Here is a 19,081-nt window from a genome sequence, read left to right as displayed (position 1 = left end):
TTTTTTTTTTTAACTACTTCTTTATTGTTTTCTCAGGATATGCCAGCTCTCTGAAGATGTTAATTCTGTTTTGATTCTCTCTATAATCAGTTTTGATTTTGAAGCACTCTTGAGTCCTGTTGAAACCATCTGCAGGGTTGTGCCTTTCCCTGAGGATGGAGAGGAAAGCTTTCTTTTGGCAAATGTGTTGTCTTTCTATCCCCCACCCCCATCCAGAAACTAGGGAGGTTGTCAGTTTTTTTCTTTCTCCCACCATCTTGTCTCCAGGGACCCAACTGGATGAATGCAAACACTTTAATTTCTTTCTCCCCTCCCCATTGTTTATACCAGGAAGTAGTTTTTATATCTGGTGGTTGCACGAGGGGGGATAAGCAACAAAGATAAGGTTGTGACAGTTTAATTTTCTGGTACATTTGTCAACTTTCCTGCTTTATTTTGGTGCTGTCTTTTTTCTGGACCGCTACCAGGAAATTATCAAATAGGCAAGAGCTGAAATTACCCAGGGTATGAAGTAAAGACAAAACCTACTCAAAGACATATCCACAGAGCACCACAGGTATAAGGCCAGGGGCTTCTGAGTGGCTTAAGGAGAGCAAGAGTTGGATAAATCCGAGAAATTCTCACTGGGGTTTTTCTCACCATCCCCTTCTCCAGTTTTTGAAACGATTTTTATTCAAGGCCTTAGAATCCAATGAAACAAGGAAGTGGCTTGGCTATTGGAATTAAAATAAACTTGTTATAGCCAAGTAAGTCCTTCAAATCTAGATGAGGCAGACACGTCTCAGCAGTTATCCAGCGGCCTGAGGGAAATGAACCAGGGCTTTCCCTCTGGGGGAGCTGACAAAGGTCCATGATGGGAAAACGTGCACTGTAGTCAGCAGCTTGGTTGGCAGCTGTGACCCATGGACTGAAGACTGAATTGCCTGTAAGGCAAGTCCTGACTCATTTCTCATCTTCAAGAATGGCTGGGCATCCCGGCAGAATCAGATGGAGTTCAGTGTGGCTGTATCTCTGTGAGTAAAATACCAACGTGCTTTAGACTTTAGCATGCCCTGTTCCAATCCATTCTCTTCACTACAGCTGAGTGATAGTCTAAAAACAAAATTGGATTGTGTCACTACTCTGACTCAAGTCCAGACTTCTCTCCGTGGCCTACCTACCAGGGGCGGCAGGATCTGTCGCCAGCTTATTGTTCTAGTGTCGCTTTAAATAGGCAAACTCCTTCCTCTAACTGATTCTTCTCAAACATTCTTCCCTGTTGGGTATGTTCCTCTCCCCCTTTACCTATTTCACATCAACTTCAGGTCTCAAATGAAGTATCACTTCCATAAAGAATCCTTGTCTGACCCTCTAAGACTAGGGCGAATCCCTGTTAAAAGGTCTTACACTTACATTCTTGGTAGAGCTTACCAAGTTTTGCTCAATGTTTTGAGGTTCATGATGGCATTTTGTTCATCACATTTTTCTCAGGATTTAGGAGGAGGCCAATTAATGTTCATGCTCAGACATATAGCCATACTTAACTTCGAAGAGGATGGGGAAATACAGTTGAATTTTGTGCCCAGAAGGAGAAAAACTGGTAATACTTGAGGAATCACACTAGTGCCAATAACCCCCTCCAGCACCTGGCTTCTCTTCATGTTCCCAACCTCTCGCAATGATTGATTCTTTGTCTCTCCTGTACTCATCTGAAAAACCTTGTAATCAACGATAACGAAGCCACCTCCAGAATCTTAATGCCAAGCACGCCACGCTATGGCTCCATCTCCTACTTTTCCAGCTCATGCACTGTAGCACCATCACTGTAATAATTCTTGCCATCCACAGGATTGCTGCTGACGTTTGCATTCCCCGGGAATCAAACTCAGAGATGGAGACTGACACGCAAGGAAGTTTATCGGAGAGTGCTGGAGGCATAAACACCTGTGGAAGAAGGGAAGGAGACAGGATGAGTAGACAGAGAAGTTAGCTCAATCCCACTGAGTACTCTGAACCTGGGATAGTCCTTTAGAGTTATCCCAAATTGGAATAAAGAAGAACTAGTACATGTTTTCCTCAAGATGTGGGAGAGGCACCTCTTGTCAGCCAAGGACACTTTTCCCTAAAACACTGTAACGGTTGTAGATCATTAGCAGGCAGTAAGTACTCCCCTTAGCTGTGGGATTAAGTTTTTTAGTTCTGAAGATATCTAGGCAGTGCAGCCCAGTGTCCACCACGATGTCCACTTCATTCCGACTCCCTACCCCCTTCTTCATGTCCTCACCTCTCTCCTTACTAGTTGCATTTCCTTGGCACCTCATTATCTTCAACTCTTTTCTTACACCCTAAGTTCCCTTGTATCTCTTTTTACTCATCACATTTGCCTAAAAACTTATTTCTGGTTACCCTGGACTTTCCAGTTACTCTGCGCTTGCCCCAAATATCTGAATGAGATGGGAGGAAGTGGCTGCACTGACTGCTCTCACTAACCATTTACGACCAAAAGTCACAGGTGGCTCCTCGGCCACCCTCCTACACACCCTATTAAATTCTCTTTTCCTCTTTTCCAAAATGACGATTGAATACCTTTTCCCTACTTTATAAACATCCAATACCTCTGTCCCCTCCTAATTCTCAGATAGTGCCTCCTCTGCTCATTTCATTGAGAAAAGAAAAACAAGCAAAGGAGAATTACTTCACTTCCGACCACCAAACATGCCAACCTGTCTCCACCTCTTCCCTGATCTTTTGGCTTCATTCTTCTTGTACAGGCACTTTGCTCCATTTGTGCACCAGAGCTCAGCTCCCCACTTCTCTGGGACTGTGCTCTGCAGTGATCTGCTCTCCCTTCTATAGCACCATTTTTCTTCACTCAGATTGATCCATTCCCAGCAACATGCAAACATGCTGTGATCTTTCCCGTCTTTCAACAAGACTGTCATTCCAATGGCTTCCTAGAGCTACAACTCCATCTTTCTTTATGGAATTTAAGGTTTGCCTTGTTTTTCTGTCTCTACTCCCTTATATTCCACCCTCTCTTTAGTTGACTGCAGTCACGTTTTGTCCTGCCACTTTCCCAAAACTATTCTTATTAGGTCAGTGTCAGCAGTCAGCTTCTTCTTCCAAATGCAATGGTTAGTCCTGTCTTTATCTTATCCAGCTTCTTAGCAGCAGGTGACAAACGTGAACATTTCTCCTTTCCTGAAACACTTTTCCTCTTGACTTTCATGGTATCTACCCTTCTGTGAAGCAAAATGTTTAAATAATGCTGGAGCCAACTTGTTAAGGAATTCTAATTCCCTGACTTCCAGAAAGATAGGAACTACATCTGTAGTGACTGCCTTGGCACCCTGCTAAGGTCTGGCTGCCTGTCACTTGAAAAAGTTAAAAATCGAGAGACAAGTCTGGTGGAAAGAAAAGCAGATTTATTCAGAATGCTGTCATTCCGGGAGGATGGCGGACTCCTGTCCAAGGGCCATCCCTTGTTCCTAGACTGGTCAGAAGGTTTTATAGGTACAGAAGAACAAAAGAAGGGGGTGGGCAGTCAGGCAGGTCTGAGGGCTGACACTGCTTCCTGGTGTTTGGTCTGTTTTAAGATAATGTTATCTCAGGACTTGGCCCCTATGGCCTGGGGCTTCATGTGTCACCAGTAAAAACTGCTAGGAAGTTGCAAAATGGATTCAGGTGTCCTGTGGGCATCTGAGGATTAAGAAATTGCTCTTTTCAGGGTAAGATTCTGTTGATTAAATGGATTAACGAGATATGCGTAGCCCAGAGAAAGGGAATAAAACAGAGTTCTTCAGTTAATCAGTGAGGGGAGAAACAAAGAAAACAGCTGAATGTCAGGGTGGATTTAACTGCAAACTAAGAACAACTACATGTGGCTAGAGATTGAGCTATGAAGTGAATCAGACTGAGAACAGCTACTCTAACTGCATTATTGATTCCCTGAGTTTTACCCTTACAGTCCTATCTCAAATCCCTGGGAGAGTTCCCTCTGCAACCTTGCTTAATATAATCTTAATGTATAATTTTCATATACCTCTTGCCCATTTCTTTCTGTTATGCATTGTCTTGGATCACTTTGGGAAGCATATGGTATTGTGCAGGTGGAGCTCTGTTGATTGCATGAATTATTTCACAACTTTCTGCTGTTTTGTTCTTATATCATAGTAACAGAAGTCTTGCCAACTCTAAGACAGTCTCCTTCTAAGACCTCAATCGCCTCATACTAACTTTTATTTGTAGGCTGACAGATGTTTAACACTGAAGAGATTTTGCTGTTTTTCAGGGTCGTTTTGTTAGGAAATAAGCCAATCTACTTTTACAATACATAGATAAATGAGGTTTCTAGTGACTCAAGATAGATGTTTTTGTTCTCAGTTTCTGTACATGAAGGAAGGGTATTCGGGCATCAATGATTATCTTAATAGTAACACTGTAGTTGAGCAATTATCATTTTCAAGGTGCTTTCATGAAGTAAATCATAGTAAGTAAGAGACTGAAGTCTGACTTCAAATCCTGGGTATAGCATGTTCTAACAGGATCATGTCATACCAGATGTTTATCTTCCCTAAGCCTCAATTTTCTAGACTTTAAACTGAGAGTAGCACTCTCCTTCACTCATGGAATTGTGTGTGAATTAAACTATATAAATTTCCTATAAAGATATAAAGCAGCCGGTTCGGAACTGACCCTTATGACAAACTGATGAGGATTCTGGGACTCGGAATGGTTACATGCAAGTCACAGGCTAGCAGCCAGCACAGCCAGAGCTAGAGCTCCCATGGGCTATCTTGGATTCCTATGCTGTCTTTTTATCTCTCCGTTTCCCTAGCCATCACACAGAAGCAGTCTGAGTATAATGGACATAAAGCCATTTTTGAAAACAGCTTCCAGAAAAGATTAAACCTTGTATTTAAGGTTGTAGGTTATTTTCATCATGACCTTGAACTTTTATTAGAAAGCAGATGATGTTCTGACCTCCACTCTAAAGAGAAAAAGATCTTTTTTTGTTGAGTCAGCCCATTCTATCACCTGGGATGGATCTCCAGGTCAAGAGATGAAAGACATTCATTTGCATTAGACAACAGCTGCTCTCTGTATTCACCGTGCAACATGGGAGAAACTGGCTCTACCATCATTTTGTAACAGATGGGTTAAAGCACGCGTTAGTGAGACACACAAGCAGAGGGGGGGAGAATCCCCTTGATCTTGCCGATGACAGCTATGCCTCGTACAGCGGATACCTAATACATATTAATTAGTATCACTCACTGGACAGATACCTATTTGATTTTGGACATGTAAATCAAGGTCCCCCCATCGTGAGAGAGTAATAATAGTAAATCCAGCCTTCATACTTCTCTGTTTTTTTAACTGTGCATGGCACCATGCATCTTCCTTGAAATACTTTTAGCTCACGATGGGATCTAATGCACCAGCTGAATTTGCACTTAAGCTTTTGTGCTTATAATGCATCTTGCTTTTTCTCTTGGTTTCAGTGGGCATTCACCTTTTCTAATTTCATTGGGAAAAAATTACACTCTGATTTAATCATTCGACTTGACCGTGACATTGCTTCTTCTTTTTTTTTTTTCTTCCTTCAGATATTGATGAGTGTGCAGCTAAGATGCATTATTGTCATGCGAATACTGTGTGTGTCAACCTACCTGGGTTGTATCGCTGTGACTGTGTCCCGGGATACATCCGCGTGGATGACTTCTCGTGTACAGGTGAGCATCAAGGAGCAATGGTGTTTTTCCAATTCAGCCCTTCTCTGCGCCATCTCTGTGTTGCTACATTTAGCTCCGAGTGCACTAAGTGCTATTTTTGCCTAACTAGTTCTTCTCTTGCATTATTTTACCCTTACTTTTTGAGTAAAAAAGCGATAATAGAAAAAATTTTATCTACTTAATGTACTTTCACTCCCGGTATTTCTGCCTTTGTTTGTGAGCGTGCTTGCATGGGCGCATGATTTGAAATTGAAGTCCCAGTTGCCCATAGTAACACTGAAGGACTTAGAGACGTCGGTTCCAAAATATAGCAAACTATTTTCAACTATTTTCCTTCCATCATGATGAAATGTTTTTGTATATAAGGAAATGTACTTTGCTTCCATTGGGAAAGACAGAGTTTAAATTTAAAGGGGAGAAGGGGTACCTGGTAGGCAGGGATTGGGCATCTGGGAGCCAGTCAAGACTTTTGATTGATATGCTAATTGTCAGTTACTCCCTCTTCTCTTTATATCACTGGGCTATTTGTACTAAACCAGAGACTCCAGGGACTGTGGGTGGTGCCTTTGTGTGAGTGGTGCTGGCTTTTTGTGGTATTTGGTTTGGGTCCCAATATGCTTCCAGTCATGCATATGAGACATGAATAGTAAATTGGTTAAGGGTGGTAGAAGATTCTGAGTCTGTCTTCTTGTGGTCAAATATCTTTTAAGTGACCAACCTGAATCCTATAGGAAAAGACCCCTTGAACATAAGATTTTAGTCATGTTGTACATTTTCCTGATTCCTGCATCTTTCTTGTTGTCCTGATAACATTGGCATATAAACACTGAATTCTTCACTCAGAATGGAATGCCACTTTTTTCATAATGTCTTTTGTTCTGAGTCACTTTTTCAGAAGTGCAAAAAGTTGCAAAAGTTAGAGTAGCATGTTTTTATGTCCAAATAAGCTTGCCATGGATTGTATTTTTATAAGTTATTGTTCTTCAACTAAGGAGCTGGTGATCTCAGATTGATACAGGTTTCTGACGGTCAAGGAAGGCCAAATCTTGTTTATCTATCTTTCACATATTGTAACTAAAGTTCCTATAGAAAAAGGAGATGCTGCGTGAACATAGCATAGTGAAATCTAAACATTTTAAAGGAGGAAAACTCTTTAGGACCTATACACAAACACAATCTAAAAATATGGGATGTTATAGACCACTATTCCTCCATTCTTAATAGTAAATCAAGGTCTTGACTTATTGTAATCCTAACATAAGAAGGAACCAGTGGATATTCTCCCAACACAGCAGCACCATATCATACAACTCAATAAACCTTAATTAAGGTCCTGCTGTGTGGAAAGGCTTTGTTGAAATAATATCAGAATACTACCTCTGCTTTTATTTTTTCACTGAGGGAAGAAAGCAAGCGCTGGTTCTTGTTGAAAGCCTACTAAGGACAGGTGCTCTGTTTGATGGTTTATATATGGGACAAGTTGGAAAATGTATTATTTTAAGAATGGTTCCAGAATTACTTTTAGAAAGGAAACTGTGGTGTTTAGAATAAAAGGCAAGGGTATGGGTGTTAGTGGGTGCCCACACACTCCTCTCCCCACCTCCAAAAATGCTATGCAGCTCTGCAGGAAAATATCCACACACACACACACACACACACACACACACACACACACACACACACACACACTGTTCGTTCATTTGTTTATGTATATTTTGTCTGAGAGGGAACAGAAAAGTTAAAACAAAAGAGAGAAAAACAAGAGTGAGGAGAGAGGAACCAGTCAGAGAGCAGTAGGCTTGGTGCTGTGGAGGACAGAGGGCCAGTGAAGGGCCACCCAGGGGAAGGATAACTGAAGGGACTTTTAAGCCTAGGGATTTCATGTGAGGTTTGTTGTCGTCATCATTGTTTTGCTATATAGTGTGCAATGCAGTTTCCCTCACGACCCTCACACCTTTGGTGTCGATGCTCACCCTGAGTGCTGGGTGAGACACCCCCCCCCACCCCCCAGCATGGAACGCAAGTTAACATGGTGGAAAACAAAAAGTCCACGTGTATGGGAGGTTGAGGCCTTGGAGGCCGAGGACTTGATGAGGGCTTTGGACTTCATAGGTCATAGACTTGGGAGGAAGCTCTTTTTCTTTTAAAAATCTTCATTCGATCTCAGATTGCTTTCTACCCACTGCCCCATTTTTCTGCTTCTGTTCCCAGCAAAACAACTGAATTTGTCTGTGATGATTGTGCTCACTGACATAACCCTCACCTCACACCCTCTCCCACCCCCTCCTGTAAGGCTTCCATCCTCACCATTCCGCAGAGACTACATTTATCAAGGTCACCCGTGAACTCTGTTGTGCCAAATCTAATGTTCTTATCTTCCCTGACCTCTCAGTAGCATTTAGCAGAGTTGACCATGCCTTCCTCTATTAAACACATTATTTTCTTGACTCTTGAGACATCATATTTCCCGAATTTCCTTCTTTCTCACTGGCCATTCCCACCCAGTATCCCTAGCAATTCTTCCTCTGCCAACATTTTAAAGGTTCGAGTGCGATAGAGCTCTGCCTGGACCCTTTTCTCCTGTTCATCCATTTATTCTTTTTAGATGCCTTCCTTGCATCGTAGGACTTGAACAGCACTCAACATCAGTAAACCCAGAAATTCTATCCAGTTCTTTCTCCTGAGCTTCTGAGTCATATATTCAACTTGACATCTACATCTAGATGGTTCATAGGCATTTCATGGTAATGTGTGTGACAGGCTCTTGATTTCTTTCCACCTCCGCAAACGCCTCCTCTTCCGATTTTCTCCATCACAGCAAATAAACACATCATCTTCCCAGTTTTTTGGTTTTTTTTGAGCCAGAAAGCTAAACTTGATTTCTTTCCATCCAGTGCCCCTCCACTTTCAGGCCATCCACAACCCCAGTCTTGTTGACTCCGCTCTCCACACCCTGTCCTAGGTCTGCCTACTCCTGTCCATATCCTCACCAACCAAACTGCTAGGGTCCTACAGTGGTCCCCACACTGGACTTTCCGCTCCAGCCTCATTCCACTATAACCCACTTTCCACATAGCAGCTATGGCAGACTTTTTAAAGCAGAAGTCATACACATCTGTTTAAAACTCTCAGGTGGTGTCCCATTATACAGAAAATCAAATCCATACTCCTTATTTTGATGTAAAAAGCTGTATGGCTTTTCTCCTTTTCTACCTTTCTGACTTTATCTTGTACCATGTCAATCCTTGTTCGTTAGGAGGTGGCCACCCTGAATTTTGAGTTTCTATCTATTCAACACCCTGATTCTGCCTTAGGACTTTTCCATGAGCTGTTGCTCCTACTTAGAAGTTTTTTCCTCTTGATATCTGCATAACTGGCTCTTTCTTGTCATTCACATCTCAGCCTAAAAATGTTCAGCTCAGAGAGACTTTCTCTGATGAATATAATTAGCCAATCCATTTATTTTTGGTCTTATTACTTGATACTCTAAATATGACTAACCACCATCTGAAGTTTTTAGTATTTGTATGTGATTTTTAAACATGTGTTTCTCTCTAGTAGAATGTGAGCTCTGAGAGCAGGGAGCTTTGCCCTTTTGTTCACTGCTCTATTGTGGCTACTTAGAACATAGCGTGGCACAGAGCAATGCCCAGTAGATATTTACTGAATGAAGGACTGAATAAAACTACTTGACCTTGGGCTAATTATTTATTTTTGTAAATTTCACTTATGAAATACTGCGCATATCTGCTACATCTACAGGTTATTGTAAACATCAAATTATATATGTGAAAATATTTATGATGGCACCTGTATCAATTGGGATAGGATGATCTGAAGTAACAAATAAATGCAAATATGAGTGACTTAAAAATATAAGATTTTATTTCTTGATCATGCAATATGTCTATCATTGGTGCTCAGCTCATCATAATTACTTTGGATACAAGTTGATGAAATAGTCACTAGTGAACATTACTAGCCACCAAGATAGGGGAAAGAGAACCTGGAGTGTCTTGTGTCATCCATTAAGTGTTCCTAACAGGGAGTGACAAATATTCCTTCCACTCATAACTAGAACTAGTTTGCTAATTCCCAACCAATTACAAGGGGATGAGGGAATGCAGTCCCATCTTTTGTCTAGAAGGGTAGAGAACCGGACACATTTGGTGAATGGGGCTAATAATACCAGAGTGACTGCCACTTAATAGATTCTCAACAAATTTTGTTTCCTCTGACATGAGGAGTTGTTGATTAAAATAACCTTTATTTTAACAGCAGTTCACAATGTGATGGGAGAATTAATCTCAAAAAATAATTATGATATTAATCACATTGTACTATGCACTATGATGGGTGTATAAGCAAAATGCAATAAGAAAAATGTGCTAGAAGGATGGAGTGTTTGGAATATTTTTTGCAAGCCAGAAGGAGCTATTGGTATTTACAGGGCCTGTTAGCATGCAGTGGCTGGATTACATTAGGTTTTTACAGTGGGAGATATGGATGGGACTGAAGAGAGAGTTAAGAGACAAGCCTTCTCCCTGGCAGTTATTTCTTCTCTAGACCAGATTCAAGGACCTCCATTAGACACTAACTTTTGCAGTAACCTGGAAGTCTCACATTTACCTTGGTGTCCTGAAAATAAGCCTGTTGGGCCAAAAGTGTTCTTTATTCTTCAAGATAGAGTAGGTCCCCACCACTAATTTCTGTTATTTCTTTATTGGCAAAAAAGACTTCTTCCCCTAAGTGATTATTTGCCTGTGTAATAAATGAGGTGTATAACAGATGCCTGCCGCTGTGTCTTTTCAGACGTTTCATTTCCAGAAGAAAATTTGCTGGGAGAAATTGACAGGCCTGAAGGCATTCTTTGTTTGCCCTGAGTTCCTGACACAGCATTTCTTGTTATCGACATTGCTTATTTCCAAAGATCATTCTGATCTCTGTCCCAAATCAATTGGCATCTGCTGCCACTGTTCCGTTGGTGTTCCAAGTATGTCAAGGTTATTTTTTCCCCCTATTTTTTAGTATGTCACTCAGCCTGACACTAACTTTTACAAAGTCAGGAGTCATATTGAAAAATTTTATTTGACCGAAAAATTAGTGAGCCTAGAGTTAAAGAAGATATATCAGCCTTGGTGATACATTGATATATTGGATAATTGATTTATTCACTTATTCAGTCATTCATCATTTTATTCTTATATCCAATATCCAATTATTGTCTGTCATGAGTTTTAGGAAATTTGGCTGCTGAGATTAGTGTCAAATGACCTCTGTGCCCAGGGAGTTCATGGTTCAGGAGGCAACAACTTCAAATGAGAAAATTCAAATGTTCATTCACCATCAAAAATGTTCTAAAATTTACCAAATCAATCTCTCTTCCAAGTCTCAGTAGAGTTTAGGTGAGTATTAGTTTTTAACCCCCTGTAGTTCTTGGTACTTGGCAAGTTTCAAAGAAGAAACCCCAGAATAGCCTTTCCCAATTCTATGCTGCTAATGGTGGTCCTTTCAGGAAAAAACGCACCTGAGACAGTAAATGCCAAGCATGACGCTGGGAGAGGAAAGGCACCGTATCAAGCAGAAAAGAATCTAGCTTTCTCCTGCCTTTCTTTCTTGCTGAAAAGTGAAAAAATTATATCTCATGGGATAATCAACTTCTGAGGGATCAACACTGAGAACAATGATCTAGAACAGCGGTTATCAACCTGGGGGTCCAACGACCCTTTCACAGGGGTCGCCGAGTACTTGTATGTGGACGTATCTGCACGTGGGCCTGGAGACGGATAGAGGAGCGGTGTCTCGGTTCCTAAGACCATTGAAAATATGTGTTTTCCGATGGTCTTAGGCGACCCCTGTGAAAGTTGACAACCGCTGATCTAGAACTTAAAAATGTGCTATAACTTAATTATTACTCCTGGGGGCTGGGGATTCCTTGACATAACCATGCATTATATATGAGGCTCTGTACTTTTTTGTAAGAACGTTTCCCTGGGCCTTTGAAAGGGTAAAATCTAAAACATTTGACCTTTAACACTTGGGAGTTTGGGGCATTGGAATTTGTATGTAAGTCTACATCACTTTCTCTCCTGTATGAGATCTCTGAATTGTTCTTCCTCTTTTTTTGAATTTTGAAGCTGAGGAGTCTCTGAAATTGAGGTGTGGGGGACTTTTCTCTTCTCTGTACCCTTTGATTTTTGGAATGGTCGGCCTGCTTGCTTTATTGGTCGCTGTCTTTCATTTATCTTTATTTAAACTCCCGTGTTTAGGCTGTGTGATAAGACGTTATTGTTAGATAACTCAGGCAGCTTTAAAGGAAGATTCTTGTGATTGTGATTTATGAGTATGCAGCAGTAAGATGGGTAGTTGACAGTAATGGGTAAGCATTCATTTTTATGCCAAAAACTTCCCATGAAGGTAAGAAATAAAGGGAACAAGTGAGAAAACAACTATCCCATGTGAATTTTATTACATTGCTAAAAGGATTTTTATTTTATTGATATTGGCATGGGTGAAAGCTTGAAGTAAGTATATGTTTGAAATACTCCAAGCAAGCTTAAAGAGTTAGATATAATAGTCTATTAATTTAATGGTTTAAATTAAATACCTGTAATGAAAAGAGGTTAGGCAACAGTTTAAAAGACTTAGGAGTACAAATTAGCTGTTAGAATTTTAGACTAGTTTTCTGGAAAATGCTTTTTCCTGCTAATGTTGATGAAATACAGAGCACTTTCAAATATGATCCTCCTGATGTTTTTCTCGTTGAGTAGAACCATATGAAATGGAGCTAAACTAGAACATTCTTACACCTTAATAGAGAATGACAGTAAATTAACCACTGACATGTAGACTACTTTTAATTTAGTGAAAAACACTATATCAAATGCTTTAGAATGCAGAACTACTTTTTTTATTATTGAAGATACCAGAAAAACATGTATTGGTACGTTGAATAAGAAAAGGCAAAATAAGACATTACCTTTGTCTATTTCAAAACCTAACTGAAAGCTCTGACGATAGTTGTAAGACATTTGCCTTTTGTTATGATTCGTTTGGCTGCTACATCCTTTTATTTCTTCTGTTGTTTTAAATAGATAGTTAGCTCTATTACTCTCCTCCTGCTTCTGACGAGGAATGTGACAATACCAAAAGCAGGATTCCAAAATTGTAATTCTTTAGCACAGTGATTCTCAACCCTCACCTTAGGTTAGAATCACTTAAGACACAAATGAACAACAATAACAAAAAAGAAGTAGATACCTGAGATCTACCCCTTGAGATTTTGATTTTTGTTTGGTCTAGTGTTGAGACCTGGCTTCAGTGTTTTTGTTGAAATGTCCAGGTGATTCTGATGTGCAGTCAAGGTTAAGAGCCACTGCTTTTGTAGAACAGAGAGGGGTGGGGAGTGGAGAGAATATCAGAGGGCAGTCAGAAGGAAGAAGAATCACCCTGTATATTGTAGACTAGGAAAGGATGCCCTGGAACTCGATGTGGGAGACATGGGGTCAGGAGGCACTGAAAGCAGAGACTTGGATGGTTCCTGGAGGAAGAGTCCTGCCTCCAAATCTGCATTCTGGGATGTGTAAGACTCTGGAGAGAGAAAGCCTGTGGGATGCCTGTGCAGTTGGGGCCTCACGGGAAGATCCTGAATCTTCAACTCTGACATGACAGCAAGGATGCCTCAAAGAGCCCTAAAGACATTGGGACATGGTGACCTGTGTGTTCCATGGGCCAAAGGACATTTCCCTTGAGATTTCAGGATGAAAATAAGTCTGAAGAATTGGTACAGTGTTTGGCCTTTTCATTACATTTCAGGAGAGTTCCTTTTTATTCCAGCACACATCATAAAGGATCTGAACCACATTGGTTACTGCACAGCAACTAGGATACGTGATGGCGTTGCCCCAGGGTGTTTGTGCACAAACCTAATAAATGCTGTGTTGTTGCCCTTGACCCAAATTCATCATAAAGGTCTTGTTAATATTTCTGTACATTCTGTTGTTGGAGTCGTGCATTCAAAATCACAGTTATGCCTTCACCTAAACAAGGAGTTTGATTGTGATTCTTCAGCACTTACAACGTGGTTACAGCCAGTCTTATAGCCCCACTTATGTCCACATTTGGGTGGACGAAATCAGTGGACATTTCTGTTTAATAACCCAGCAAGCTATCTTATGTTCTTTATTTCCATTGCAAAGACTTGGTAAATGTATATGTATAGCTATGTCCATACTTTGCTAAAGTATAAGGAGGCATGTTTGGATTTTGTTTCCTTTCTCTAAGATAGTTGAGAATATACATTACTCATTCTTGGGCCAAAATAAAAACTCTAAATTCTTATGGTTAAAATCTAGTGTATAAATTAGTGTATAAATTCTACTGGTTGCAAGCTTTGGCTATGCTACTTATTTACTTTATGAATTGGAAAACCATTCAAGTTCTTTGCTTCTTCTTCAGTATCCTCTATACATCCTCACAGAATTGATAAAAGATCAAGTGAGACAGTGTAGGTATATTCAGATGATTTTTGCTGAAAGAAAAAAAAAACAACTGACTGAAGTGGTTTAAATGATAAATGTATCCTCTCATAACAAAAAGTCTAGAGAGACATTGTTTCCAGAATTAGTTAATTCAGCTGCTCCATGACACAGGCTGCCTCCAACTTTTTGCTTTGTTATTTGGGGCATGATAGTTTGAAATAGTCTAGCTCCCTTCACAGTCTTAAAATGGCTGAAGCAACTCCAAGCATTAGATCCTGACTTAACCATTTCCCAAACTCAGAAGAAAAAAGATTCCCACCCTAGAGTCCTTTAAGACTAAAGATAAGTTTACCAGAAGTCTATCCCCAGCCTATGTTTTCATGTTTCATTGGCCAAAATTGTTTAATATACCTACTAGTAAAATATACCTTACAAAGGCAAATGGAATTACCTTGGATCAAGATTCCCATCCTCCTTTATAGTACTTGGCTAACTTACATCTAAACAAAATTTGTGTTCCATTTTCAAGAACAGAGAATGGTGTGTGTGTGTGTGTGTGTGTGTGTGTGTGTGTGTGTGTGTGTAAATTCACACTTGTATAGGTAACCAACAGCATGTTTTATAGTCAAAGCTTTGAAAACATTATTTCAAGCTTAGGAGTAATTAAAAAAAATTCAATTAGATACTAGTTATATTACATTTATATATTTGACTATCTGTAGCTATATAGGCATATTTACATATATGTCAATCACCCATTTCTGGAGATGGTTCAGGAAATAGGCATCTTCATACATTGCTGATAGAAATGTAAATTGATAAAAATTTCTTGGGGATAATTTGACAGTATATATATCAAAAGGCCTAGAAATATTTATTTATACAAACTTATTCCAGGGAAACAGTCACAATTACTTATGATTTTTATTTTAGCCATTTTTTTCATTTGTTATTTATAACAAAAGGAACTGGAAGCAGCCTAAATGTGAACTTTTTTATTAAATAAATTATAGTATATCCATGTATTAGAATACAGTGAATATTAAAATAATGTTTAGATGACTATTCAGTGTAAATGGAAAATTCTCACCATATAGTATTATGAGATTCAAACGGATATGTATACTATTTTCCAATTAAAATAATAAATAGGGCTGGCCAGTGGCTCAGTTGGTTAAGAGCTCGCTCAAGAGCTTGAGCTCTGAGCAACAGCAGTTCAATTCCCGGCCCGAGCTGAGCAGCCGCTGAGCTGCCAACAGGTGGCAGGATGGCTCAGCTTAAAAAAAAATTAAAAGAAATATATAATAAATAAAAATTATATATGGACACATACACAGACACATAGAAACACAGGCAGGGATGTTCCCCCAAATAAACAGGAAACAGAGAGTATCTGTGAGTAGATGATTATATCTGATACCTTTTCTTTACACTTTATGTATTTTCCAAATTTTCTATGGAAGGGAATACATACAATCCAATGAATCCACATTATATTTTATTATCAGAAAAGTGTTATTAAAATATTAGAAAACAGAAAATGCTAGACAAATGTGTCAAGAATTTGTTCTTGCGATGTCTCTGAAGTGTCATCTCTCTAAATAAAAAAAAAAAAAGAAATGTTTATGGCTTGCTAGTTCTAATGACTTTGATCCTTAGTGACACAGATTATGGGTCTGAACTAAAGTGATTAAGAGCAGTGACTTTGCTTCTTCGAGTTCCTGGAGAATTTGATTGGCCAACATGGCAGCTGAGGGACACTTGTAATTATAATGCCGTTTTCCTCTTTGAGGACCCTAGAAGGTAATCTGATAGTCAGGTCCAATATCTTTCATCAGCCCTTCTCACAAGGTTTCCAGATTCAAGGCATTTGGTCCAGTTTTTTTTTTTTTTTTTTTTTTTTTTTTGTTTTTTCTTTTCTTCTTTTGGACTGTGACCAAGACAAAGAGAGATACTGAGGGGAGCCGATAAGACCCAGGAATTCCGTAGCAAAGCAACCCCTGGATGAGACTCAGGACACAGAGACTGTAGGTCTGTCCCAGCCAGTAGCTCACTGAATGCATGTCAGCAACTCAACATTTTCCTCTGGACTTAGAAAGATTAAGGTTTAAGTAGCTCAATAGTTTTCAGTCAGAGGAGCTGAAATTCCAAGTAAGGTTTCTTTTGACAAGAGTTCAGCTTCTCAAACAAAAAACCCCCCCAAAAAACAAGAAACCAAAAAAACCCAACAACTTTTCAAATGACTGCTTTTCTAATCCTTGATGCTATAAGATATGATTCCTAACCTCTAGGAGATAATGGTCTCTTTGGGGGACATCAAATTTGCATTTAAGAAGAATTAATTTTATAGGATTTATAACTGAGTGCTCAATTGTAAGGTATGGGCAATAAATGCTGGGGGAGAGAGCATTGGTGTCAGGAGAAGAAAGGGTATTAATTACTATATGATAAGGATAATAATGTGTTTTCCACAGGAGTGTGTCTGAAGCAGTTTGATTTTGAAGTTGAATGGGAGAGATGGTGTAAGAGAGTTGAGAAGTAATAGAGTGACTAGTGCTTTAGAAATAGATCAATCTCCTTGTTTGTTGATCTGCAGTGTGACCTGGAGGTGACTTGTGTAGCTATAGGAAAAACAGAAGGCTCTGATTCAGGCAGGCCTTGGTTCCTGCCCCAACTCTGGGCATTTGTTAGTAGTATCAACTTGAATCAACTTCCGGGAAATGGGCACACCTTTCTTTCAGATTCTTGGAGGAGTAAATGAGATTATATTTGTAAAGTTACCTGGACAAGAGCTCAGCACAGAGAAAATGCTAAATAAATGTTAGCCATTACTGTGTTTTATAGGTGAGGAGTCTAACCGCAGGGAAGTTAAGGAATTGTCATTAGCCACAGTCTAGACCAGCGGTCGGCAAACTTTTAAGACGGAAGAGCCGCCAGGGGTCAGCACTGTGGCTCACGAGCCACATGCAGCTCTTTGGGTACCTACATGTGGCTCTGAAGTAAAATTGAAAATGAAAATAAAACTATCATAGTTTCATTTATAAAATTTTTAGAGGATATTATTCACATAACGGTGATTATGTAATAATATATGTATGGCTCTTGAATAATTTTTAAATTGTTGTGAGGGAAAAGATTGGCTCTTCCAGGGTTCGGCAAACTTTTGAGACAGAGCATACCCAAAGAGCCGCATGTGGCTCGCGAGCCGCAGTTTGCCAACCCCTGGTCTAGAATGTAGTGAGGCAGAGATAAGAATGCAGGCCTTCTGGGCCGGCCGAGTAGCGCAATGGTTAAGAACTGGCTTGGGACGCCAAAGGGCCCCGGTTCGGATCCCACATATGAGGACCAGTGACACTGCCCTCCACAGCTAAGATGCTGAACAACAGCTCAACCTGGAGCTGGTCTGTTCCCCTTCCCCCAATTCCCCAGCACTGTTCCCATCCCCCCAATTCCCCAATAAAAAAAAATCTTAAAAAAAAAAAAAGAATGCAGGCCTTCTAACTGTAGACTCACATGCAACCTCCATCTAAGCTTTTTGAAGATGCCTTTAAAATGCTAATGTGATATTGTCTACTGATGGGCAGTAAATGATACCCATCATTAGAATGACAGAAAGAGCCTGGGACTTGTTGTGGAGAGAACCCTGTTTAAACCACAGCTCTGCCATTTACAAGCTTTGGTGTCTGGAGATCCCTGAAGTGCTCCATGTGTCAGCTTGTAACACCAAGAGAGAAAGTTGGGTTTTAAGGTTTAAGCCCATGAAAGAGTACAACCAAATGACTGCCTCTTAGATGGTGCTCAGTGTTGAAGCCCTAAAACCTCTTCACCCAGTTTTCTTCTCCCCTCTCTTCTCACCGAATGACATTTGAAGCAATTCAGGTGATAGGTAGGCACCTTGAAAAGGCAAGTGAGAAACACTTGCCTTGAGAAACTCAGTCTCTGCAACCCAGTGTCCAGATTCTCTGAGAACATGAGCCCTCAGTCAGATGCTTTGGGCTAATGGGTTGAGGATACCAGCGAGAAGCAGATGTCACAATGATTTGTAACTAGCAGAGAATCCGATTCTTTATTTAAAGAAAATGTCATCTCCTGGAGTCATTAGTTTGTAAGTTGCTGTAGACCAGAGCTTTGGAATATGTTCCCAAAGGTCCCTTTAAAATTTTGAATGTTTGAAATATTTTCCCTGAAATGTTTTCCCTGAGAAGGGAAGCCCCTTAACCTATGAACACCCTTGGCATTTATCAGCTTTGCTGACTGGTGTCTGGTTAGTGCTAGGAGCGTCCATAGGACAAACTACTTTCAGGGGAAGGATGGAATGTCCTTCCAAGTAGAAGCTTGGTCTAGGCTGGACTCTAGGATAGGGGCTTTGGCAATGGGGAAATGCCCTTAAAGGGGATTTATAGCATGCAGAAAGATGTGTAAAGAAAATAGCAGTTAAATAAAATTACAAGAGATGCTTTCTGATGATAAAAGCCATATATGCATATTGTAGTAACACTAAGAAATTTAGAAGAATAAAAAAATAAAAAACATCCATATTTTAACACTGTAAAGGCAACTTCTATTAACATTTTGGGATATTTCTTTCTAGTCATTTTTCTCTGCCTACATCCGTATTCTGCATTGTGGACATCAAACTGCAGCTACCAGTTAATATTTTAATTATTTTTTATTTATTTCATGAGTTACTTCAAAAATGTAACTGTTCACGGCTGTAGCATAGTCTCCCCTGTGCATGTTGTCATGGCTTTTACCATTCTGGAGAGGTATTCACATCCAGCTGCCTCTCTGTCTTCATTTGGCTTTATTGTATGCATGCATGTGTTTATTCTTCCTCTGTTGCATGGATGGTGATGCTTGTTTGACCTCATTTTGGATGAAGAATGA

The 19,081-nt window shown here is 39.9% G+C and overlaps 1 protein-coding gene across 2 annotated transcripts in view; it reads left to right on the top strand.

Moving 5' to 3' along the window:
- The window catches only part of NELL1 (neural EGFL like 1), an 835,074-nt gene that overhangs the window by 385,956 nt on the left and 430,037 nt on the right, over positions 1-19,081 (top strand). For both annotated transcript variants that reach the window (XM_019651350.1, XM_019651349.1), the window contains exon 13: positions 5,589-5,714. In XM_019651350.1, coding sequence (XP_019506895.1) covers positions 5,589-5,714 — 126 coding nt within the window. The remainder of the gene's footprint in view (positions 1-5,588; positions 5,715-19,081) is intronic.

The sequence above is a fragment of the Hipposideros armiger genome, unplaced genomic scaffold (genome assembly GCF_001890085.2).
Source record: "Hipposideros armiger isolate ML-2016 unplaced genomic scaffold, ASM189008v1 scaffold_159, whole genome shotgun sequence".
Taxonomy (NCBI): domain Eukaryota; kingdom Metazoa; phylum Chordata; class Mammalia; order Chiroptera; family Hipposideridae; genus Hipposideros; species Hipposideros armiger.
The sequence above is the reverse complement of the archived record's forward strand: the minus strand, read 5'-3'. Positions and strand labels throughout refer to the sequence as shown.